This window comes from Crotalus tigris, unplaced genomic scaffold (assembly GCF_016545835.1).
Source record: "Crotalus tigris isolate CLP2741 ecotype Arizona unplaced genomic scaffold, ASM1654583v1 scf7180000018371.15429387391:27106975, whole genome shotgun sequence".
In the NCBI taxonomy this organism is placed as follows: Eukaryota; Metazoa; Chordata; class Lepidosauria; order Squamata; family Viperidae; genus Crotalus; species Crotalus tigris.
The window spans coordinates 8,305,856-8,332,691 of NW_024096970.1; the positions used below are offsets into that span (position 1 = coordinate 8,305,856).

The 26,836-nt window shown below is 33.7% G+C and overlaps 2 protein-coding genes across 4 annotated transcripts in view; one reads left to right on the forward strand and one right to left on the reverse strand.

Annotated features, from left to right (window-relative positions):
• The window catches only part of PKIG (cAMP-dependent protein kinase inhibitor gamma), a 30,722-nt gene extending 27,038 nt beyond the window's left edge, over positions 1-3,684 (forward strand). For all 3 annotated transcript variants that reach the window (XM_039351297.1, XM_039351294.1, XM_039351295.1), the window contains exon 4: positions 173-3,684. In XM_039351297.1, the coding sequence (XP_039207231.1) occupies positions 173-252 (80 nt within the window). In that variant the 3' untranslated portion in view covers positions 253-3,684. The remainder of the gene's footprint in view (positions 1-172) is intronic.
• ADA (adenosine deaminase) overlaps positions 1,715-26,836 on the reverse strand; it is a 30,442-nt gene continuing 5,320 nt past the window's right edge. Inside the window, exons 2-11 of the mRNA XM_039351289.1 lie at positions 21,332-21,393; positions 20,180-20,302; positions 17,360-17,503; positions 15,454-15,569; positions 12,884-13,005; positions 10,223-10,294; positions 9,173-9,274; positions 6,632-6,699; positions 6,276-6,405; positions 1,715-4,257 (exon numbers count right to left, since the gene is read on the reverse strand). Of these exons, the coding sequence (XP_039207223.1) occupies positions 4,153-4,257; positions 6,276-6,405; positions 6,632-6,699; positions 9,173-9,274; positions 10,223-10,294; positions 12,884-13,005; positions 15,454-15,569; positions 17,360-17,503; positions 20,180-20,302; positions 21,332-21,393 (1,044 nt within the window). The 3' untranslated portion in view covers positions 1,715-4,152. The remainder of the gene's footprint in view (positions 4,258-6,275; positions 6,406-6,631; positions 6,700-9,172; positions 9,275-10,222; positions 10,295-12,883; positions 13,006-15,453; positions 15,570-17,359; positions 17,504-20,179; positions 20,303-21,331; positions 21,394-26,836) is intronic.

Consider the following 26,836-nt stretch of genomic DNA (forward strand, 5'->3'; position numbering starts at 1 on the left):
AATAAGAATTCTCTCTGTAAAAGTCCTATATTGAATTAGCCAGTTTGGAATAAAATACTTCTCCCAATGCAAATAATTGTAGGCAAATAACATTTATGTTCAATTTTTTTTACTGGATGCATTTATTAGATCAAAAAAAACTTCCATTTTTTTTTTTTTTTTTTTTGGGCAGGAAATCAAGGAAAGGAAGTTGCTTGTGAAAAGGACCCTGGACTGATTCCTGAAAGGAAGAATGATAGCTCAAATTTCTGATTTAGGATGCAGAAGGTGGAAGCCTGGATAACAATACTTGATAGTACTGTATATGCTAAGAAATCAAACTGCAACGGAAAGATCTTTACTTAGAGATCTCTTCAGAAGCCATCTGGATGTCATAGTCACTTTGTGTGGCAAGTAACTGGTGCCTCCAGTTCTTTCTGTAATGCTACAAAATAAGATGTGTTCTGGTAACCTGAGCCACTTAGAGAGCCTTAAACGGCTATTTTCTGTACAAATAAACAACATTTCCATAATATGTACTTCAGATTTTATTGTAAAAGGTGCATTTTGTTCATTTAGTAAATTTAAACTATTTATTTCTATCTCTTGTAGATTTTTAGATGGTTTATTGTGTCCTCCACAATAAATATATCAAATCCCAGACCCAGTTGATCTTTTAAGCTGTGAACATGGGAATTATAGGATATAATATACCAGACATTTCACCAGTATGAACCTCATTAAATAATTGAGCTTAATGCTGGCAATAGTGCTCTTGTATTGCTCTAGTTCAATTCACCATATTCTGCTTTACACAATAATAGAGCAAAAGCTTATCAGATTTACAAATAATACAAATTTGGCGAGAAAGCTAATGCCCTAGAAGTCAGAAATAAAATTCAAGGTAAACTCGTCAGGGTAGAGAAATGGACTGGAAATAATAGAATTTATTGAGACAAAAGCAAAATTCTTATTTAGAGAAAAAGTAATCAAGTGCAGAGATTCAGGTGCACAACACTTGTCTGGGTAATATTACATAAGAAAACCTTAGATTACTATCTGAATACAAATAGTATGAGCCAGCAGTCCGATATAGCTGCAAAAAAAGCAATTGTTTTAGATTATATCAACAGAATCAAAATTTTTCATTGAAGAGAGTGCTACCTACCTGCTTCCAAATACTTTTTTGTAAAGTTAGGAAAGTTGTAGGAAAACAGCCAAGTTCGACTGTGGTAGCAAAAAATCAGGAGTCTGGTAGTATCTTTTCCAACTTACAATTTTTATTATGCACTCTATGCATTTAATAAAATGAGCCATAGCTTATAAAAGCTTAAGCCTTGTTAGAAAAAATGCTGTACTGTATATTATTATGTCACTGAGAGCAATACGAAAAATTTAGGCCTCTTCTGGCTTAATAGAAGTTTTTTTTTTTGCTTCTTGTTTTACTAAAAGCAATGAAACATCTATATATTTTCTAGTGAAAGTTGAAACAAAGACCCACACTCTCCTTTTCATTTATTTTTTTTTAAGTTTAATTATTTTATTTGTAGAATCAAAGCTGATTTTGGTTTGAATGTTTTTTTTTCTGATATGGCAGATAAAAATGAAATATACCTTTAAGTGAAAATGGACTTTATTTCATTAAATGAAGAGTTATGTTCTGCTCTTTCCTCCAAATAATTCTGAAGATATATTGTGTTACAAAGAAAGAACATGGATCACAACATTAAAACCATTTATAAGCTGTATAATGTTTTATTGGTACTACAAAAATATTAAAACAATTGTTTTATATAATCTTGAATATAGACGATATGCCCACTGACATTAAGAACATTTTACTTAACATTCATATAAACCAGTATTTACTGGCTTGCCGCTTTCTGAAATAAGTAGTATGCATAAGTAAGTCTATACCTCGCACACATATGACACTAATGTAAAAACTATTCCTCAGAGACAAACTTTTGATGTTTAAAATTTCATTATTAGTAGTTACCAATAACATGGTATCACAAACATGTATGAGTTCTTCAGCATTGATTACAAACTTAAAAAAATTACTAAATCAAATCAAATCACAATCATTTCTATAGACAAAATAAGTACTAACAATGTCAGTTTGTGTCTGGAGACAAGTTCTAACAAATTACAAAAAACACTACATAACTAATGAAAGATACAGAGCAAATTATGAGAAATACAAGAAGGACTTGGATTTTATATTTTAACCATCCGATCAGTCTTGTTGAGTTATATAAAAATATTACAAATTAAATGTTTTAAGTTCTGGCAGCAATGTTAGACTTCTACTTTTATTTTTATTTTTCAAAACTTGGCTTAATTTTTCCAAGCAACCTCTATTATTCACTTATTCAGCACACTTTCATAATGTCCTAAGCATAAGTCCTCAGATCTAGAAATGTGAAACCCAGAAAGTAAGTAAAGTCATGTTTTGTTGATTGAGGAGGAAAAATTAAGCAAATTAATCTTAAGTGGCTAGATTTGTCTCTCTGAACTGAAATATGCTAAATGTGCAGCTGCTCCTGAAATAGCAGTTGAGTGTTTACTGCCACTCTCTCTTTATTATCAAGAATTACTATGCTTTGATGTTGCAATGGTTACTCACTTGCAACATTCATGTTGTTGCTACTTACAAGGAATAGAGAAACAAGTAACAGTGTGATTTGCACATAAGACTTACGAGATCTAAGCCCTTAGAAGTTGTATTTTGGGTTTTCTACAATAAAAAATGTAAATCAATCTAAGAGACAAATTTTATAATATACCAGCTTCAACCTTAAATGTGCAAGATTTTGACACTGTAATATAAAAACATGGATCTAAGTTCCTGAGTAGATAAATGGGGACTTCAAAGATAGCTTATTTTTTAAAAAAATAATTAAACATGCAAAATAAAAAAGTTACAATTACTAAAGGCATCTATCATATTTATTTGGGAATGAGAATTCTTGGCTTTATATTGCTATGATTTAGACTTGCATTTGGTACTGTATTTTCCTGTTCAAACTACGTATTTGGTTACAGCTTTCCTTAGATTCCAGTCAAAGTGAAGCACTTACACTTAAACCATTTTGTTTTTTCAATTTCCTTAGGGAACAAATTCCAGCAAAATAGCCAGTTTGGTACTAGCTATTTAGTCTACTTTTTTGGATGTTATTCCAGTTAAAACAAGGTAACCATCAGATAATGTTACCTTTCTGATAATCTCAACAATCAAAACAAAACAAAACAAAGTGTCAGTATGCTTTAGTTAAATCACATAATTCCCAATTAAACTAAACAGTATAGTACAGATAAGAAACAAGGCAAATGGCTCAGTAAATAGGTGGGAATAAAACTTTAAATCTGCATTTCTATAAAATCCTTATATGAATAGAAATTCTATAACATTCTATTTTTAAAAATACTGTTTTTCCCATGGCATATCTCCAGCATAAGACATTTTAAGCAAGGCTGGTTTTTGAAGAGCAAATGTTGAATCAGCATTACAAGAATTTCTCTCATACAACTTTCTCTGGATCAAATATTCTATTTTGTTGATATCACTGAAATGAATGAAATGGGGAAAAACATGAACTACTATTTAATATAAGTAAAATAAAGTACAGAAATAAAATCAGTCTATAATCAAATGATAAGGTAACTTGTTTGTTTTTCTAAATATAATTTTCTAAAAAAAAATTCAATGGTAAAAATACTTACGATCTTTCTTCCTTTTTGATAATATAGGAGTGCACAGAAGACATCACTTGTAGATATATTAGTGAGGCAGATTATGTTTTTAAAAATGATTGTAAAAATGTCTGAGATAGGCTTTGTCTGCTGTTGCATATAAACAGTTCATTTGACCTACTGGAAAGTTTTGAAATAATGGCCTGCAGACTTGGTTTACCTGAGATGGAACTTAAATGAATGTAATTGCAATAAATGTATTCCTATTTCCAATCTCTAGATATCTGAGCACCTTATATTCCATCTTTAAAAAATTAAAAGTAGCTACCCTCATAAGAATACTGTTTTGTACATGCCCTGTTCTGTGGTTATTAAGAGTAAACAAGGTAGTAATACTAAGTTTGCACATTGTCTTCCAAGAAGCAAAATAAGCATAACGTTGGTCAAGAAAAAAGCTGATGCTCGGTACAGAAGAGTTCAGAATTCTTTGCTTTTTACCATCCCATAGGCTTCATATAGCTTGTACAGAAGCTCCTTTTTATCTTGCTCTTTCAAAAAGCTGGACTTTGCTGCATTTATATTCTGAAAAAAGAAGAAGAAACTTGAAGGCATGCGTGATCATATTCCACTAATGTGGGCTGTACCATTTTAATTAAATGGTTGACCATGTTGCTTTTATCTTTGAAAATGAAAAGAATGTGTTTTTACAAAAGTCTAAAATGGAGTTAACAAACATAAGGATGCCACAGATGGGTTTTTAGGCAAGCACTTTTCCAATTTAAAGCTCACTCGAGATTGCTCAAATACTGAGATAAATTTATATATATTAGGCCACATGCTACAGATTTGACTGCTTTTATATTGGGGCAAAGCAAATAAACAACCCAGTACAAATTTATAGACTGTTTATGTTCTTCAGAATCCAACATGTTACTGCTATTACTGCTATCAAAGGTCATTTAAGCAATTAGAAGATTCACTGGCAGTAGCCCAAAACAATAGAAAGCTTGAAAGTCCTATTACTCAGCAAAATGCTCTAAGGCTGCAGTAATGCAAACTCAATAACAGTGAGGTCATGGGATATTAAACTACATATTTTCCAATCATATGTTGGTTGAGCTGTGGTGGTGCAATGGTTAGAATGCAATACTGAGTGCTAATTCTGCTGACTGCCAACAGTCGATCCTGACCAGCTCAAGGGTGACTCAGCCTTTCATCCTTCCGAGCTTGGTAAAATGAGGACCCAGATTGTTGTGGGCAATATGCTGACTCTGTAAACTGCTTAGAGAGGGCTGTAAAGCACTGTGAAGTGGTATATAAGTCTAAGTACTATTGCCATTGCTATGTCTAATAATAGCGAAAAATCACAAGGAAAGGGAAATGAGAGGGACAAAATGTCTGTGAATGTGCACAGATTTGTGAGAAATAAGATATGATTGCTAGGATAGAACAAAAATCTGAGGCTTATCAATGAAAATATTTTAAGGAAGCAAAAAAAAAAAAATCAATCCACACATCAAGTAAAAAGACATGGAAAATGATCAAAATAAAGTATAATATGTACTGAAATTAACAAGAAACAGTAGCTTATGAATGACCCCACATAATTTTATTAGCATTATTTTTAATTAATTCCAATTTCTTAAGTATTTCAGGTTAGGAATGCAGAGTGCAGAGAAGAGTAACAATGATAATCAGGGGACTGGAGGCTAAAATATATAAAGAATAGTTGCTGGAATTGGGTATATTTAGTTTAATGAAAAGAAGGACTAGGGGTGACATAATAGCAGTGTTCCAATATCTCAGGGGTTGCCACAAAGAAGAGGGAGTCAAGCTATTCTCCAAAGCACCTGAAGACAGGACAAGAAGCAATCGACAGAAAGTAATCAAGGAGAGAAGCAATGTAGAACTAAGAATAAATTTCCTGACAGAACAATTAATCAGTGGAACAACTTGCTTCCAGAAGCTGTGAATGCTCCAACACTGGAAGTTTTTAAGAAGAGATTGGACAACCATTTGTCTGAAATTAGAATAGAATAGAATAGAATAGAATAGAATAGAATAGAATAGAATAGAATAGAATAGAATAGAATAGGAATAGGAATAGGAATAGGAATAGGAATAGACCTTGGAGATCTTCTAGTCCAACCCCCTGCTCAAGCAGGAAACCCTATACATTCTATTCTATTCATAAATATATCCCAGACAGATGTAAGGGTTTTATTTTAATCTAAATTTTCAGAGTTTGTAAAAACATGCAGGTTCATATGGCATACTAAGACACATCTTGCCAAAATGGGCATATAATTACATAAGAAGCCATTACCTGAAGGATGCATTTAAATGGTAATAAGAATATTAGCATTTTTCTACAAATGGAGTATGGTAAGATGTTCCTTCTGTTCTCCACAGTAAGGTCTTGATGTGATCACCATGTTTGAAGCCTATATTTCCATTTCTAAAAACCTTGAAAAGATTAACCATGTCTACGCCTGTAATTTCAATTTATTTGGAAGATTTTACTTTAACACAAATTGATCAAAACAAGCTGTACATTACAAGGGCAAAATATTGCCAATATGAAAAGCAGACCAACTTACCAATTTCTTGAATTCCCCTTCTGTAAATTTCATGTGATCCCGAGCTATTCTGTAGTCTGTGTCAATCGTAGATCTGAAAATGAGTGGATCATCTGAATTCAAGGAATAATTTGCACCATCCTTCATAAATCTGGAAAGACAAAAATGGAAGAGTTAAATGATTTATTATCCATGGGCAGAAATATAGAATAGCCAGCTTTCCTACTGCATTTTGTTACACATTTACTAAAATCTAAAATGGTGCTGCTAGCTTTTCAAAATATTTTATAACAGAGTTTAGTGCAAATTCAAAAGTAATCCAAAGGAACCATAAGTGAGCTGAAGTATGATTTATTTGAAATAGCAACAAAACTTACCTTATTACGGGATGTTCTTCAAAGCTGGTTTTACATGCTCCAGTGAGATGACTGGACCATGGACAGAGCTATATATTAAAGTACAGAGAAAATAAAGATGCTCAATATAGATTTCATTTAAAGTGTTTATGTGAATAAATATTTATTAAAATAATAAATTGAAAATGCTACTTCAGAAAGAATGTTTTCTATAAAAAGCTCATAACAGCTGAGAGTAATTCAGACCAAATAATCTATTTTTCTTGTTCATCCTGAAATATTTCTTATAAAATTATGTGAACTTCATGTAAAATGTACATATGAACTGAAAAATGCACACAATGCATTTGTTATTATTAATCTGTACCTCTACAGTCAATTTCTACAGTTTCTTCATAGAAAGATTATGGAGTAAACTACAGCTATCAAATTAAGAATGAATTGTTGTCAGTTGAAAAAGAATAATTAAATACCAGTTAAAGAATAGTTAATTCAAAGATCTGAGATCATTCAGATACAGAGCAAGAACCAAATCATGCTTGTCAAAAGAATTCATTTACACTTTTTATTTACAGTAAAATGCAATAGTATGGATGTGACAGCCTTCTTATCATTCTACGGTAGTTATATATGATAGCTCTAACCATCATATATGGATTTGTCTCTTGGAATCAAACTTTAAACATTGATATACTTCAGTGATATTCCCAAAAGCAAAACAATAAGACATGAAATGTTTAGAGGTTTTCTTTTTTTTTTAAAAAAAATGCTTCATTAAGCAATCAAGTTTACACATAGGACAATATATTTATAACCTGCACTGTGACAAATAAGGATCAGGCTTGCATTATGTATATCTTGTAATGTACAGTTGCATCCAAAGGTTTACACATGCCTGTCAAGTTGTACACTTCAATGAATCCCTAAATGAACAGAAACTGACATACCCTTTACATTAATACTGTATACAATGGGACTTTGGTATTCAACTGCTTTGAAACTCATCAAATTTGGTTCTCAGTGCATTTTGATGTGAAAATGTTGTCCCGATACTCCTAGTTTCTTTGGTACTTGACGCACAAGTTAGAATTGGTCGGTGTCAGCTACCCTATGACTCACTACATTATTGTTTATGAGAAAAAATTGTTTGGTATTCATTATTTTGGTATTCATTGCACTTCCCAGAATCAATTAACAATGAGTACAGAGGTACCACTGTGCAATTTTTTTGTTGTAGCTTACTGCAGAGCTAACAAATCAATTGCCTTTGGGCGTCTTAAAAATATTATAGTTAAAAAGAAAAAAAGTGTATCCACCTGGAACAATGTCCAAATTTGTCCACTTGCCATTTTCACTATTTCCTTATTTTTTCTTATTTCTTATTTGTCCACAAATAAAGAGTGGATTGTGAAATTAATGGAACGGGCAAAGATGACAGAACTGACTACTTTGATGAAAGATAAAAAAAATTATTTAGCTTTGTTTCTACCTAGAGACCATTTTTGAATTTTTTTGCTTTAGAAAGATAAAAATGAAGTTTTAGTTTTAGGATTTGATAATTGGATTTGTTATGATTATAGAAATATTGATAATTATAATTATTAGATATATAATCTCAAGTCTAGAACAAACCTGGCTGCAGCCATCTTGCTCTTTCTAGGTTGCCACAAGAATGGGAGGGGGTGCTGAGGATTTCTGCTAGTCTAAACATTTTACTGTTCCATGGGAACCAAGGTTCAGTTAGGTTGGGGCATGAGCATTTGATTAGAAAGCCTGCCAAACTATTCTATTGGGGAACGTAGCTGATACATAGCATTGGGGTGGGAAGTTTAACTTTGTAATAGTGTTTCTCTTTGGAGGAGATTTCAGACTTGGTTTCACTTTTGGCGGTGGCTATACTAAGTAACCAATAAGCATGTTTTTGATGAAATCTCTAGCCTCAGAGTTCTGATTTTTTTGGTCTCATCTATCATAACTTGACATATAGATTGTATATTTTTAAGGTTTATGCTTAAATTTAGAATAAGAATTTATTTTGTTCTGCAGTTTTGGGGGGAGTTGGATAATTTAGTTTCTATACTGTTTATATGATGTTTTTGTTATAATTTAGAGTTAAGAGGTTATTCTATTATATATTTGTACTGAAGAAAGTTGGAAATCATTTTTTTCTGTTTTTTCTTTTGTCACTTTTTAATTTCTTCCCCTTTAATCCCTTCCCCTTTATTTTAATGTTTTCTTTTTTAATTTGTACTTTATCTTTTTTGGAAACTTAATAAAGTTGCTGTAAAAAACATTACAGGCTTGGAGGGTTTGTCTTTTAGGAAGACTGATGATATGCATGCTCTACTGCAAAATAAAATTCATACTAATTCAGAGTAAAACCACAAGATTTTATTTCAAAAGTTCAAAAGCTTCAGCATTTCTAAAAAAAAAAGCAGAAAAAAAGCACAGAAAAGCAGATTGATTAGTGTTCTGACTCAGTATAAACTATTTATACTTTTGTTTGTCCTTAAATGTTGTTAAGGAAGTACGTACAGATATTTGCAGGAGATATTCTATTACCTCAAAATGTATATTTTGTTTCAACAACTGTTTGTAAAGTTGTTCATCTTCAAAGATGTGGTAGCCATGGCCAATTCGTTCTGTCTTAAGAATGTTGACTGCCTATAGTGATATAACAGGGAAAAATATGAAGAAATGACTATTTGCAGATTAGGTCACTTACATCATTGACACATCAATTCTAAAACAACAAAGTTAGGTGGTATTTAATGAATATCTAGCACAAAAAGATTAAATAAAGTACAGTGTAAATACATTTATAGCAATTCAAGAGTACAGTTTAGGAATGAGGATGCCTTAGATTTACATACCACCTGTACTTCTTTCCCATACTCATTTTTTTCAGACCAAACTGAGTTTCTCTTATATGGGAATTCTCAAATGATAGAGTTTATACTTCAGACTATAACCTCAAACCATTTTTGCATAAACCACTTAAGAGATACACAGCAAAGCTTAAGTAGTTTAAAACTAAGAGAAATCATTAACTGATTTCAAGAAAAGGACCAATATTGTAAGTAATGAGATCTCCCTTTATCTGTACTAGTAGGACTTGGGCATTTATAGTCTGCTTTGCCTGTGTAGCTGGATTTTTCTAATTCATATTTAGACAGAAAAGAATTGAGCTACAGTGTTCTGTAAGTATACACCTCTGTATAACAGAAAATGCTGGCAATATCTTACATTGTTTGCAGTTTGATCCTAGAAAATCAGATTGATTTTTTTTTAAATATTTTTTTTAACAGAAAGTAGAATAATGGATGGAAATGGAAGGAGATGAGAATGAAGACGTATACTTAATTAATGATTAAGAAACAGTTTGGGGCAAAGATTGAATTTGTCGGAAGACAAGATGTTTTGTAAAACTATCCTAATTACTGTTGCTATAAAAATCACCAGAGGGGTACTTAAATTACCTCTTCTTTCCTTTTACCTCTTTACCTAAAAAAAAAATTGAAAACAGTCCTCACAGGATTTTATAATTTTCTTCATTAGTTCTACCTGGCAGCTTTCCAGATGACACCCAGGTTCTATGATACAATTTCCTACCTCTTTGATGACTTCCGATGTTCCAACCTCTCCGGCATGAACAGTCCGATGAATACCACATCTTTCAGCTTCCTGATCAACAGGAAATAGAAACCATAATTTGCAGCTGTTAAAGAAGACAACACATTTTTGTGGAAGGTATCTGCTATTTCATATTCTGTTGGTGATAAACATGGAATTGCCAAACAAATAAATCCTATCATTAAAATGAATGCAAAGCTCAGAATGTTGGTAGTTTTAGCTGCGTTTCACACACAAAGGCACATTTCTCTCCCTCCCTCCCTCCCTCCCTCCCTCTCTCTCTCTCTGTGTGTGTGTGTATGTGTGCGTATGTATGTATGTATGTATGTATGTATGTATGTATGTATGTATACACATATATATGGTGTACCAAAAACCAGGCTCCAGAGGCCACATTGCACTTAGGAATGTTTAAAGATCATGCATCGAACAAGTCAGGAAGTATTTAAAAGAACACAGCAATGAATTCAAATATTTAATGTAATTTCTATAATGAACTTTCTAAGGGGTCAGATTTTTGGTGTGTGTGTGTGTGTGTGTGTATTATAGTAACACATTTTATGCATGAATTTTAAAGCCAATTATATTTTTATATATACATATACTGAAGAACATATACCAAGAATAAGATTACTAACAAAAGGCCATGCAAGTACATATTCTATAAAGAAATATCATTTTTCAAACATTATCAATTGCTTAATAAGAAGATACATAAAGAAGTTATACTACCGTAGTATTAATACACAGAAACCTAAGTAACTGTAATTGAATTACTATTACTATTTTCCAATCATCTGGTACAATATTTCTGAGCTTCTATGTCGTCAATAAGCTAGAAAGATTATTATGAACGATGTCAGTTAATGAAAATATACAGAAGATTGATGTATTATTGCATCCTTCAAGATACTGTTAAAAATATATTAAGGCAAAATATACACCTCCCATTTTTTCACAAATTGTAATGAGCTTACTGAATATTGGCACTTGATTGAGAACTATGGTTAATTCAAACTAAACAGTTTAATGAAAAATGAGGAAAAATATTTAATTCAATTAGATATAAAAGCAAGATTTTTGATATAAATCAAAACTTGTTTCTATATCTATTTGTGTGGTCTTGAGTGCTCACTAATGCAATTTAAAGTTCTTCATAAACATAGGTAATGTTCTATTAGAGACATATAAACTATGGGATAGTCACTGGTTTGTCTTTTCCCTGTTCCCCAAACCGAAGAGTAGTAAGGGAAGAGAAAGTAAGCTGGACCTTTTCTTAGCTCAGCTGGAAAACTAACAGTTTGAATTGTTTTGAAGGCAAGTGGAATAAGAAAACTTGTAACTTTGATTCCATTACAGTTCTATTTCCCTCCTCTATAAATCAAAGCCCATTATGTTTCATAAATGTCACATCTTTTTAGATTGTAAATACAAGGAAATGGATTCTAAGTGACCTTGGAAGCCTTTCCTGATCAAAAACTAAAAGGATGAAATAGAAATGGTTCAAATAATGAACCATTTGAAATCACAAGAGGGCTTGTGTAGAACAGTTTCTACAGAGGCTTTTCTGAAATGAAGCAGATAGCATTTCCTCAAAGTACTATCCCAACTTCAGGGTAAAAAACAGTCATATGTTATTTGTTTCAGTCCCACTGTTAATTTTGAATGCTCACTAAATGAACTGTTTTAAGTCGAGGACTATTTTCCTCACAACAACAACCTTATGAGGTGGATTGGGCTGAGAGTTACTGACCCAGAGTCACCTGGCTGGCTTCCATAGCTAAAGTGGGGCTTGAACTCACAGTCTCCTGCTTCTAAATTTGATAATTCATGGCAGAAAATATCAGCACATTAGAATGAAAAAGATTTATATTTTTAGTACTTTTGGAAACTAATAAATAAAAAATAACATGTAATTCAACTTTTCTCTAGAGGAAATAAACACAGGATACTACATGCCATGAAGGGCAAATTAAAATAGTTTGTGTCAAGGAATGTTTCTGAAAGAATAGCCATCTCATCCTGAATAATCTTTACTTAGAAGAGACTGGCTAATGATAAGTAGGTTACTTTCACATGTGGGAAAGTAATTTTGAATAAGAAACCTCTACTCCTCCCAGTTCAAAAGATTAGGTTTGTTCCAGGTTCTTAGTGATGCTATATGTACTATGGCTATGCAAACTTGGAAAAGGAAGAGAAACCCACTCTTTTAAGATAATGTGACAAAAAAAAAAAAAAACAGTAGAGAATTTTTTCAGGCTCAGCCAAAATCTGAAAAAGTAAGGCTGTTTCAAGGAACAAAAGGAAGAAAAGGCATAAGGATTTCTTCCGATCATTTTTAAACAAACACAACCCTAAAACATTTCAGCAATAGGCATAAATAGAAGGGAAGTCTAAAACAGAGGAGCAACCATATAAATCTTTTCCTCAGAGTTTTAACCAGACATGTTTCAATTTGAGACTGAAACGTTACTTGTAACTGAAATCTGGATATTGTATTCTAGTATTATACATGGGAAGTAGAAATTTTGATCTGAACATGATTTGGGAATTTAAATGTGAATGAAAAATAAAAGTATGATTGGTCCTGAACCCTTTCTGGGAATCTTAGGCTGATTATCTCTATAAAACTGAACATACTTCATAGGCTTTTCGGTGGTCTGAACAGGCCGCAATAACTGATTCATCTCCAGCTAAGTCTATAGCAACCACTGTATCGTTCCAATACTTCTTACACAGTTCCAGTACTTCTGGCGACCAGCCTGGAAAGAAAAACCTAAATAAGGTCTTTTTTTTTTTTTTTTTTTTACTTTTGGCAGAATCCAAGGTCTTGCTTAAATAAGACTTGTAATCATTAATCAAACACAGTTATACATAAATGACACTTTTATATTTTGTTGACTTTTCCTTTGACAATTTCTGTGGAGATCAAACAGATGTTGTAAATAGCAGAATAGCCACAAAGAATTACAATGTTTAAAATATATTTGTTTATTTCTGGTTAGTTTTTGTCATTTCAGTATGACTGAAACTTCTAGAATTTATGCTACAGTATAAACGTATTACATTTCACTACTTCCTAGAATTTCTAACAAGATAATTATTCAAGGAAACTGCACAATCAAAATCAAGGAGACGGGGATTCAGAATTGTGGCACACTTTTTTGCATGCTGTGCAGATTTGGTGCATTAAAGATAGAGTCAACTATAGTCTATATATCCAAACTTATGCACTGTTGTCAAAGTTAACTTTTCCTCCACTGAATTTATTAAGGTATGAAGAAGTTTTATATATAATTTTAAAGTAACAAATATTTAAAGATCTTCAATTAAAAATTATTTCACCAACACTTTAAAACAGAAGCTAACAAAATAATATAATAGTTAATTATAAAAGGAAAACTATACAGTATTACAGAGAGTAATGCGGCCAATATAAACTACAGACCGTTTATAAATGATTATAAGATTAACTGATAGTGGCTTAATGTACAAAATCAAATCTGTATTCATCGGAGCACATTACTACTAATAATTTTCTGAGTTGGAGGAAATATTCTCTTGAGAAAACATTTCTGGGAATTTTATTACATACTGTTACATAAAAATGCAACTATTTTTGCCCAATTGCAGTTCTGAATAACTAGAGCATACTGTATGTAGGAGTTATAGCAACAGTCAAATAAGAAAATAATTTGGAGATTCCCTTGACTCTGAATAATAAGATTTAGTTCATTAAAATTATTCACTCCAATCAATCACTGAAACTTCCTTCTTATAAGCAAGAAAAATAGGAATTTCTTTCTTCAATTAAATAGATGGTGTTAATCCTGTTCTGGAATTTCTCATTACATTCTATGTGATATCTCTACATGCATAGAAATATAGCACACAAAATATCTAGAAATAAAGCTGTATCTAAAAGGCATTTTCAGATTGACAACCAAATGCTGAAAAGGTTGGTATACCAGTACTAGCATCCAGCAGGATTATTATTGCAATCATTAGACATATTGAATTGAGTTATAGGGGCACAACTAATTTATCAATAAGAACTTTTAAGGAGCAATGTCAAGTTCCTTAAAAAATAACCCAGTGCTACATAGAAGCACTAAGTAAACTGGCTATATTCCAACACATGCCTTTTGTTCAGACAAGGGCCCCAAATGCATGTGTTTCAACAAATGTGTTTTAAGGAGATATGTGGGGGGAAAGGCAAGGTCACGGGCAGTGCTGTGGAAGAAAAGAAAAGAAGATCAGGGAACAGTCAATTGACCAGCTGGGTATATTACAGTAGCCACATACCTTTGGCCTTTTTAATATATCTTACATCCCAAAGATTTAAGATGTATTGTCACATATGCATTCTCTTTGGTATGAGTATCCTAGAATGAACACATTTAGGGAATTCCTAGAAAATGATATAATATTTGACAGAAAAAAGAATCCTGATGATTTCTACATAGCTGGTTATATAGACTACCATCCCTTAGTCACTGTGCCTAAGATCTAAATTCGGTAGATGGGTAGGTTAGCTAGTTGGATATGCTGTGCTTGGATTAAGGGTGGAGATGATAAGCAAGTTATTTATCATTGGCTAAATTTGTCTAGCATAGCACTTTGGGAAAAAGTGATTGGTGGATGTCTCAGTGCCCAGGAATGTGGAGGTGATAGGAGCACAAGAGCCTTGCTCTATTCATCCCACAAGATCCCAGCTGAAACCTGGAGCAACTAAGGTGCTTATTTCACTTCAGAGTCATTTGTTTTATTTACAAACATGCATACCTTTTAATAACAACATGCATACCTTTTAATGTGGAAACACCCATGAGCAGCTTCCAAATTTATTTATTTATTAAATTTAAATGCTGCCCATCTCATTATCAAGCAATTGTAAGGAATCCATAAAAAATCCTGAAACTTAAGTAGTTTGAGTTTGAAACCACATGTTGCACTTATCTTTTCTGAATGAGCAGAACTCACAGACAACAACTAGAGAATAATTACAGTCTTCCTAAACATTAATCACACCTTTTATGCTGATATGATTAGCTATTTTTTTCAATATTGAATTATGAAATCTTGCTTTAATCTCAGCTAAGGATAAATAATATTCTTTGATAAGATACTGTAAATTTGAACAATATGAGGAGGCAGGAAGATAAATAAAACAGAGAGCAGAACTAGCAGTGAACTATGTAATGCATTACTTGGTTTGTTGCGCATGCAGCATAGAATAGACTTGACTTTGATGTTGAAATCCTTTTCTCCATCTTTTAATCCTTGATTAACAAAGCTAACTACTTCATCTGGAGTAAGGTCTCCCCTATGTAAAACAAATAATCAGTATATTATATATTATTATGAAACTGTTTATTAACATTAATATACAATAGATATTAATAAACATATTATTACTGTTTATTGGATTGGTTTGTTAATTTAATTATTAGATTATTAGAATATTCACTGTTCCCATCACCAATGTCAAACACAGGAAAAAGAGATAAAGAATAGTTCATAATCACAATTCCTCCAAGGTCAAATTTATTTTACCATCCTTTTGTTTATTGGTACATTGCTTACACATTTTTGCATTTACTAAATTGTTGTTTTAATAAGTATGGAATTAAAGTTTTATTTAAGCTTTCTTATTATAGGGCAAATAGTTTCTTTTCTACTTGAAGACAGCATTCACATGTCAAATAAGCTAATTAACAAGAAAATATAGCAAGCCAGGCTACCTTTGCAGGAATTTACAACCAACAGGAGCAGTAAATCTTACAGACTCCTTTAACTATTCAAGAAGTTTTCCTATAAAACTGGTTTGAAAGCTAAGTTTGCAGTTAGTTGTCAAATAATGGTTCAGTTCCACCTAAACAAATGTAACCACTGTAAAGTTCTGCAGAAGGATAAGATAATCTTTGTCATTTTTTTACTGTGGGCACACATTAAAAATGAAATTCTGTTGCTTGCTCTCAAAACCTCTTCCTTTTATATCCTCTCCTCTCTCTCCCCCCTCCTCCTCCTCTTCTCTTCTGGGTGTGCTGGAAGTGCTGATCAGCATGTAGCTGCATGCGCCAAACCCCCGGCAGCTCCCACTGACTCTCTCACTCCAAGGCCTGTCTGCTGCTCTCGGTGATAGCAGAGGTTGCCAGAAGCCCCAGCAACACTGCAGCTCCAGCTGGCTTCCCCCCCCCAAGACTGCATGCAGCTGCCAGCCACCCCCCCCCCGGAAGCGCCGATCAGCTGGAGCCTCTTGCGCTGATCCTGGGCCCTCAGCAGAGCCCCAACAACACTGCAGCTCCAGCTGACTCTCGCCCAGCCCTGTGCAACGCTGCCCCCACTTCAACTCATTAGCACTGCTGCTGCTTCAGCTCATCCCCAGCTACACTTATCTAGATTGCGTACCACCTGCCAGGTGCCAAAGTACCCTCAGTGGTACGCCTACCACCGGTTGAAAAGCCCTGCTTTTAGAGTACTAGATTTCAACTGGACAGTAAAGCCACAAAATACATCCCAGTGATTATATTAATAACATATCATCATGCATCAATACATGGAACAACATTTGATAGGTTTTACAGTTAAAAGAAGTTCACAAGATTGGAGCATAAAATGTTTAATCTTAGCATTGCACTGTCTTTATATTTTTTATTTGTCATTCTCTGCAAAATGATAAAATAAATTATATTCCATTTATAGAAATTACAATACTGTTAATCAGAGCTAAGTACTGAACCAGAAGAACAAAATAGTAAAGAAATGTCCACTTTTTTAATGAGCAAATTGTATACTGATCTCTTATATGCTATGAAAATTTAAAAGATATGCAGAGTCAATATACTGTCAACATCACTATTGCATTTCACTGAATGCAAAAATAGTATGCCATTAGTCACAAAACTGCACATTCACTGCCATCCAGTAATATTTAATTGTTCCTCTTAGAATACTATAATTTATACCTTTTTATTTGTGTTTCCAGGGATGTGAACTTCAATTCCCAGACCTCTCAGCAACTGCCATGCTAGCTGGGGAATTCTGGGAGGTGAAGTACGTTAGAAGTTGCCAAGACAAGGAAGCACTGTCTTATGCATTTAAACAATTACTCACTTTTTTTGGTTCCATGGGATAGGATCTACTCCACAATTGGCAAGAAGATGAGGGCTGTACCTCACCTCAACATAGATCACACCCTCCTTTGCTTTCATTTCCACAAATTCATAAGCGATTCTTTGTATAGCTTCTCGGTCACCACTGCGAATAAAAAAGCTTGTTTTATAAAAGGCTAGTTCAGAGTCTGTAAACCATGGATCTTCAGAATCATCAGAGGTTCCAGGAGACAAAGTTCTAAATTCTAGCAACATACTATTTACAATTCTAATGTGTGCCCAACCAAAACAACAACAACAACAACAATATTCTGGTTGTTCAAAGAAGTTTGGTAGTATATAATAAAGATCATACAAAAAGATCAAGATTCTGATTCAGATCCAATTTCCAAAATGTGATGCAATAAGCTATATTTACAAAATAATGCAGGAAAAAATACTTTCCTTATTTGAACATGAACTAAATAGATTCAATTAATGGGAAAGTTCAAAATATTTAAATTTCCAGTTAGCTGAAACACAGAATCTTTACAGTCCTTTCTGCATCCAAGTCAAATAATTTTCTCTAACACATGTATGTAGAATTCAGTAAAATAGTTTTAATTCTACCTGTGCAAAAGAGTACCACACAAATGTATAATCAGGAATTATTGGTGATATTCCTTGCATCAATTCTGATTTGGAAACAGGACATTTTATTCTTGCCAATGTTCTTTTACTATCCATCAAAATCTGTTGCTTATGATTGCGTAAATTTTAACAATGGCATCCAAAATCTATGAGACTGTTTCAAACTTTTGGGCGGGAAATGAGCCAAAAATGTCAGTATTAAAAAAAGCAATGTATGGAATGCCAAGAGGTTTGTGGGCCCCAAAAAACATGCTACTCCTTCCCAGTTTTTAAATACTATGCCTCATCTAAATCATTATTAGGATTTATACCCAGTGCTAGTATTAGTTAAAAAATAACAAAATACACGACTTTGAGCTATTTGCATGAGATTCACAGTCATGTGTTTCCTCTCTCATTTCATTTCTCCCCTCATTTTCTCATCTTAGGTCTGGATTCTCAAAAAGTCTTAATTTGTCTATTGTAAACTAGTATTAAAACCTAGGTTTCAGCAAATAGCTGCCCCATACACATGAAACAGACTTTAATTAGCTGAAAATCATGATACAGTTTTGTCAGAGACAAAACTGATAAACACAACCCAAAATAACATTATCTGGTGTTCTATCTAATTTGATTCAATACAGACAAACTAGCTTCTATCAAAATGCTACTTCTACCCATTAGTTTTTGCCATTCCTTTAGTTTGCTCTTAATCTGTGAACGAATATAACAAAGACTGTTTTTCTTTTTCAACCCCCCCAAAATATTGTCTTAAACTTTATAGTCTATGAATGCTAAACTGAACATTAAGAAATAATTACTAATTAAAAGAAAATCAAATTCAAAAAGAAGATTTCAAATGCCATGAAAGCTTCAGATAGAAAATTTACAAACATACGGGTTTGACTGAATTTAATTTATTCAACAAAACTGCACATCCTCACAATTTCCTCTCCAACAGAAATGTATCCTCAAGTAAGCATGGGGAGCACTCTAAATGTTTGAAAGGCTGTCTATCAGGCAAGATGGTGCTCTCAACTTACTGTGTTTTTTAAATTCATCATCCTCAGCCAGCCTGATCAAAGATAAGACTGTGGAGATTAAAGTCCAAATATCTGGAGGACACCAGATTGCTTACTCCTGCTTTATATAAGTGCCAATCCATAATTTGTAATCATATCTTCTAGCAAGAATAAAATGTTACAATATGTACTTTGGAGCCAAGCTTTAATCTGCTATACTAGTATACCTGCTATATGAATCCATTTGTTCCATTTGGATTCTTAAGCCAAGAACCCCATTTGTTGAACATTCACTGCCTACGTTAGAACCAACTGGATGTGGTGACGCCTATGAACCTGTGACTCCAATTATTCTTATCCTCAGTCCCACCATCATTTACTATAGTTTAAAATTGAAAGACAACAATATCCCTCTGCTTTTCTATAGCAATATAACACAGATAAAAATGCCATGTAAGACAGACTTTTCATGTGGGCAATCCCAAAATTGTTGTGGAGAAAATAAGAGGAGAAAGGAGTTATGTTTGCCACCCTGAGTTATTTATAAAAATAATAAAGATTGGACAAAAAGTAAAAAAAAAATCACAAATATATTGTTATAGGAAGGTATTTCTCTAGCAATACAAATTAAGACATTATATACATTAAAGCAAGAAAGTTTGTAAGAAACAGTATGCAATTTTAAGATTGCACTAATCTCAAGATCACAGCAAGTTGTGCTGATAGCACGTTGTGCTGATCTCAATAAAGCTTTTGTGAAGCCCACATGGCTTCAAGAAGTAGATAATTTTCACATGCCCTTCAAAACTATTCTGCTTACTTGATACTTGATAAGCATAGAGGGTTATAATTTACTAGAGAACCATGTACACTATTAGTATTATTACTATTCTCTCAATTGAACAATGGCATTGATCTTTAAGCAGCCTTACAAATTAGAGTGTGTGTGTGTGTGTGTGTGTGTGTATGCATAAGAGAGAGAGGGAGAGAGAGAGAAAGAAAGAGAAACAGAGAATGCATAAATGCAAATACATAACACACCCACAAGTACAAACTAATACGGGCAGGTAATAAAAAAGGATAAGCATGACATAACAGATTGCTAACCTAGCAAAATGAATATCAGTTCTAAAATACTGAAAATCTTTTTTTACAGTCAGTTAATTGGAACAAATTATTTCACTTACGCAATAGCTGGCATGTACAAAGCAAACTTTTGAAGAAAATGAGTGAGAGTCTCTGGTTCATCATAACTAATTTGTTTTAGAAGGCCGTCTACAGTATCAGCAGGGAGATGTATTCCTCTTTTCCTAGAAATTTTAAAAAAGTTTATATATCAATACTGAAATTAATTTGGGGTTAATTTTGAAAAGTCATTTCTGTTTTGAGTGCATGTACTCATAAAGAAACTGAATAGTCAGATAGCCTTGGATAATTGTTATGCAATAAATTTTAATGTATCCTCAGCTAACTTCTAACCTTAAAAAACAAATATCCATTAAAAGTACATATTTCCTTTCTTGGTGTAACTGTGTTGATAAATGATATTCATGCACATCAGATGTTTCCTGACTCTTATTTCCAATTCTATTGTCTTATTTCCTTATGTCATGAAACAATGCCTTAATAAACAAAACCATCTTACTATTAACAAGAATTTCTAACCCAGTCGCCTTGCACAACAGCCTCAATTTCCATTGGAGTAGTAACTTTTTGGTTACTGAAGTTATATTATTATGCAACAGCTTCTACTAGGATATAAGCCCTGTTCTTACTGTTTTCCATTTTCCTAGCACTTTGCCATAATTTTGTGATACAATCTGTTTTATTCATAAATGTCCAGTAGCTTTTAAACAATTTTTCATGTTCAGAAATTTTAAAAGTCAGATATAGTAGTTGGGTCAGATCCCAAGTTTTTGTATCCTACCTTTTTTCCTAACCTTCAGATTTTTCTGTCTTACTGGGGATCAAATATGAGAAAATGATAGAAGAGATTTTTTGATACAATAGGAACCATAATGGTACAACTATGCTGCCCACTTTTAAGCAGAGTATACAGTTGAGTATATATAATTATGACTACATCATTAATTTACTTCCTGAACTAAAATCTGCTTGTTCTAGAAGAGCTACATGGAATTTTTACTTCCAAATTCATAAATCAAGAACTTTACATAAGAAGTGGGATCAAACATCAAAATGTTTACCTTTTTAAATTTAAGCAGAATAATTGAGAAACAGTCTGCAAACAATATTGATTAACGATACAGTACCAATGGCAAAGTACCAATGGCATAGTTATTTTTTTAAAAAAAGAAGATCCAGAGTTGTTAACTTACTTGCCAAAGTATAGAATAGTTTCTGGTTTAATGGCTCCATCCAAGTGGACATGAAGTTCTACCTGCAACAGAGATAAAAAGTTATATAAATCTACTGTAAGTGGCACATTAGCCATCAATGTTCACATCCAGCTGCTTTTTCCCTCCCTTACAACAAATGTGTTCTCCGCCCCTTCATCAAAATGCAAGCTGTTTTAAAATTTGATGAAAATTCAAATAACCCTGTGAAACAACACAGGAAATTTCAAATTCAAAACAACAAAACAACAAAACACCCTGACTTACATACACATAAATTGCCTTGCTTTTATTGAGGTGTTCTGAACAGAAGCTCATGACTACCCATGACTATTTCTTATATGGGAAAAATGATGTGTAACTGAAGATACAATAGTACCTACATTCTGTGAAAGATCTTTGTATCCAATAAAAGATAAAGGTTTTCCCTGTCCAGTTGTGCCTAACTCTAAGAGGAGGTGCTTATTTCCGTTTCCTAGCCAATGGACCAGCGTTGTCTGAAGGCATTTCCATGGTCATATGGTCAGGATGACTATACGCCAAGGTGCACAAAACACTGTTACCTTCTCACCAAAGTGGTACCTATTTATTTATTCATTCACATTTGCGTGCTTTCAAATTGCTAGATGGGCAGGAGCTGGGGCAAGAAATGGGAGCTCACCCCCGTTGTGCGGCACTTGGGTCTCAAACCCGGATTCTCAGCATTCCAGCTGACAAGCTCAGCATCTTTAACCACTGAGTCATCACAACCCCTTTCTATCCAATATGTCATTTACATTGCATTCTGAATGTCCTGAGGAACTCAAGATACGTGATCCAAGCTTCAGTCATACAATAACCGTGTAAAGTACTTGATTACTAGTCAAGAAGATATATCTCCCCCAAACTGATTCCATAACTGAAGAATTGAAGTACCATATTTTATTATCTGGCATCTTGTACTAATATGAAAATGGCTTTAGTGACATACATTATTGACAAAATGTCTTTCCCCCTCTTTTCATTCCTTTCCCTCTTGCACAGAGTATTTGCAGACTAGACAAAAGATTCGCATGACTATGTAAATAACATCCAATCCAGATGAATTCTTGTTTTCCCTTTACAGGTAGTCCTTGACTTATGACTGTTCATTTTACAACAGTTCAAAGTTATAATGGTCTCAGAAAAATTGATTTACCACCTGTCCTCAAAGTTATGACCATTGGAACAGCAACACTGTTACGTTATCACAATTTGGATATTTCACAAGTGGCTTGTATTTACAACTAGTTGCAGCATCCTGCAATCATGATTTGTGACCTTCCCAGATAGTTTCAAAAAGCAACATCAATTGGGGAAGCCAGATTTGCTTAACAACCAATCGATTTACTTAATGATAAGTAATGATAAAAATGGTAGCAGGTCTAGTTATGCAATGACTTGCTTTACAGCCACACTGCCTTACTATGGAACTTCCAGTCCCAATTATGGTTGTACGTTGAGGACAACCTGTATTAAGTTATATTAATTTTCTATAAATGGCACCAAGAAGTTTATACAAAGCAGGACTGTTAATGATATAAATGATTTTTCATAACAGTGCCAAAGACATAATAAAATGTACAGAATTCAGAATGAAAGACGCTTCTGGGAAAAGATCTGTTTCAGTAGGTTTTAGATTAGCATGTACAAATTACAATTTTTGTCATGTGAAAAGAATAAAAAGAATTTCCATAAATAAAAAGTATATATAGCTAAAAAGAACAATTATGCAATGGTGTATAAATTGTGTGTAGAGGAAAATACCTATGACACAAGCCATACTTTGACATTCCTGGATTGCCTGCAACAAATTATAAAAAAAGTAATGCATGTATTGCATTTCATAATAAATGAATGAGCCTAAAATATTAAGTGAATAGGAATTTAGGATCATGTTTCTTCTGATCACCAAATAAAAATTTGTACTAGTTACTATCTACCAGCGAATAGGCAGCACTGTAAGCAAATTCTTGAATTTACTAGAATAACATGGAATTATCATTAGGCTTTCCAGCTAGCTGCTAACTTCTTAGTGATAATCAAATGATCTCATATGAATGAAATGTACTTTGAGTTTGTTTTCAGAACTATGACCCAAAATCAACCAGCTAGTGAGACTACAACTCACAGTCTCCTGGCTTCTAGCTTTCTTATATACAGATTATATATATATATATATATATATATATATATATATATATATATATATACCACCACACACACACACACACACACACACACACACACAACACACACACATATATATATATATATATATATATATATATATATATATATATATATATCTTATATATAAACCATGTCTGTTATTTCATACATTATCATAGTATTGAGGAAGCCAAGCCAAATCTATCAGCTAACATAGATGTGTGTGTTGAGAAGAATATCAATCTTGCTGTCAAGGAAAATCAAGCTTTTAATAGTGAGTGCCTCACAAAGTGCACTAATCAAACAGATGGTAAGAAAATAGGGGAACTTAGGCACCACACAGGTTATGTAGAACGTAAACGCAGGGTTAGTCATAAAGGACTCAAATGTCTATACATCAATGCACAGAGCATGAGCAACAAACTGGGTGAATTAGAAATTCAGGTAAATGAGGGCAGATATGATATTGTTGCCATTACGGAAACATGGTGGGATGAAACCCACAACAGCTAGAGGGATTTAAATTATTTAAAAGAAACAGATCAAATAAAAGAGGAGACGGAGTTGCTCTCTATATAAGAAATAATTATATCTCTACAGAAATAGAGCACAACAATGATGAAAACGGTCTTGAATGCATTTGGGTCAATATAAAAGGGGGAAAAATGACATTGCTATCGGTGTATACTATAGGCCACCCAACCAAACAGAGGTAATAGATGAACTTTTTGCTAGTCAATTAACTACGATATGTAGGAAGCACATCACAATAGTAATGGGGGACTTTAATTACCCTGACATCAAGTGGGAGATAAACTCTGCACCAAGTGGAAGATCAAGCAGATTCCTGACAAACCTAGCAGACAACTTTGTCTCCCAAAAGGTAGAGAGGGGAACTAGGAAATCAACCATATTGGACTTAATTCTCATTAACAGAGATGAAATGACAGAAGGTGTTGAAACCACAGGAACCTTGGGGGAGGAGTGATCATGCAATATTGGAATTTAACATTATGCAAGCACAAACAATATAAAATAGTCAAATTAGAGTCTTGGACTTTAAGAGAGCTAATTTCAGCAAACTTAGAGAGAGCTTGGGAAGGATTCAATGGATGAGAATCCTCAAGGGGAAAACAACACAAGAAACTTGGAAAATTTTGAAAAGTGAAATTATAAAAGCCAGTCTAGCACAATACCAACAAAGAAGAAAAATAACAGCTCTCAAAAGAAACCAACATGGCTGCATAAAGAACTCTCTGATAAATTGAAAGACAAAAAGGGCAAGTATAGAAAGTGGAAAGAAGGGCACATACCTAAGGCAGAATATCAGCAAGTAGCCTGAGCCTGCAAAGATGAAGTGAGGAAAGCTAAGGCTCAAAATAAACTAAGGCTTGCAACAAAAGTAAAAAATAACAAAAATGCTTCTTTCAACATGTAAAAAACAAGAAAAAAGTTAAGGAAACAATTGGTCCATTAGTGGGAGAAAGTGGCAAGAAGGCGACAAGCAACAGGGAGAAAATAGAACTACTGAACTCGTTTTTTGCACAAAGGGAAAAAACAGTCCACCCTATCAAACAGTACTGTAAAAAACAGATTAGAAACATAAGTTCAGATAGACAAGAAAATGGTAAGTGAGCACTTGTCCATCCTAGATGAGTTCAAATCACCAGGACCAGATGGATTACATCCCAAGATTCTCAAGGAACTGGCAGATGTGATCTCAGAACCACTGAATTATATTTTTCAAAGATCCTGGAGCACTGGGGAACTACCGGAGGACTGGAAAAGAGCTAAAGTAGTTCCTATCTTCAAAAAAGGAAAAAAAATGGATCCAGGAAATTACAAACCTGGGAAGATCTTGGAAAAGATAATCAAGCAACGAATCAGTGAACACCTAGAGGCAAACAAAGTCATTACCAAAAGCCAACATGGGTTTGTCAAAAACAGATTATGCCAGACAAATCTTATTGCATTCTTTGACTAAGTGACAAAATTAGTTGAGCAGAGGAATGCTGTGGATACAATTTACTTGGACTTCAGTGAGGCATTTGATAAAGTAGACCACAACCTACTACTTGATAACATAGAAAAATGTGGGTTAGACAGCATCACCGCCAGATGGATTCATAGCTGGCTGACTGGCCGTATTCAGTGTGTGATCCTCAATGGAACCACATATACATGGAGGGAAGTATGTAATGGGGTGCCTCAGGGCTCTGTTCTGGACCCAGTGCTCTTCAAGATCTTCATCAATGATTTGGATGAGGGGATAGATGGGGAACTCATCAACTTGCAGATGATACCAAGCTGGTAGGAATAGCCAACACTCCAGAAGAATAGACTTAAGATACAGAAGGATCTTGGCAGACTTGAACATTGGGCGCTATCTAACAAAATGAAATTCAGTGGTGAAAAAAGTAAGGTTCAAATGCACAGGTATAGTATAGGTGAACCTTGTTCAATAGTAGCAACTGTGAGAGGGATCTTGGAGTCCTAGTGGACAATCACTTAAATATGAGCCAGCAGTGTGCTACTACTGCTAAAAAAGCCAACACAGTATTAGGCTGCATTAACAGAAGGACAGAATCAAGATCACATGAAGTGTTATCTTAGCATCTACTTCTGTCCTACTATCACAGCACCATTGAGAGTGTCCTGACATACGGCATTCTTGCATGGTATGGAAATAGCTCTGTAGTGGACAAAAAAGCTCTACAGAGAATCATTAAAACTGCCCAGAATATTATCGGATTTCAGCTACCAGCCCTGGGCAACATCTTTGAATCTCGTTTGAGGAAGTTGTATAACATTCTCAGGGACTCTTCCCATCCTGCTTACAATCTTTTTGGACTGTTGCCTTCTGGCAGAAGATACAGAATGATTAAAACTTGGACCACACGTTTTCTGAATAGTTTTTATCCCACAGCTATAATTGCACTCAACAATGAACTAAAGGGCCACCATCATTGAACTGTTGGACAGTATTACTTGGTCTGTTGTGTGGATGTTTGGGTGGTTTTAGGGGTGGGGAGTGTGTTTGGGGATTATGTGTGTGGAACCTGGTCTTTGGGTGTCAAGTAAATTTCGTTGTATGTGTACACTGTGTATACACATACAATGACAATAAAGTTTTTAATTAATTTATTTATTTATTTAATACCACTTTACAATGCCTTGGTAAGGCCATACTTGGAATACTGCATCCAGTTTTGGTAACCATGATGTAAAAAAGATGTTAAAATGCTAGAAAGAGTACAGAGAAGAGCAACAAAGATGATTAGGGGACTGGAAACTAAA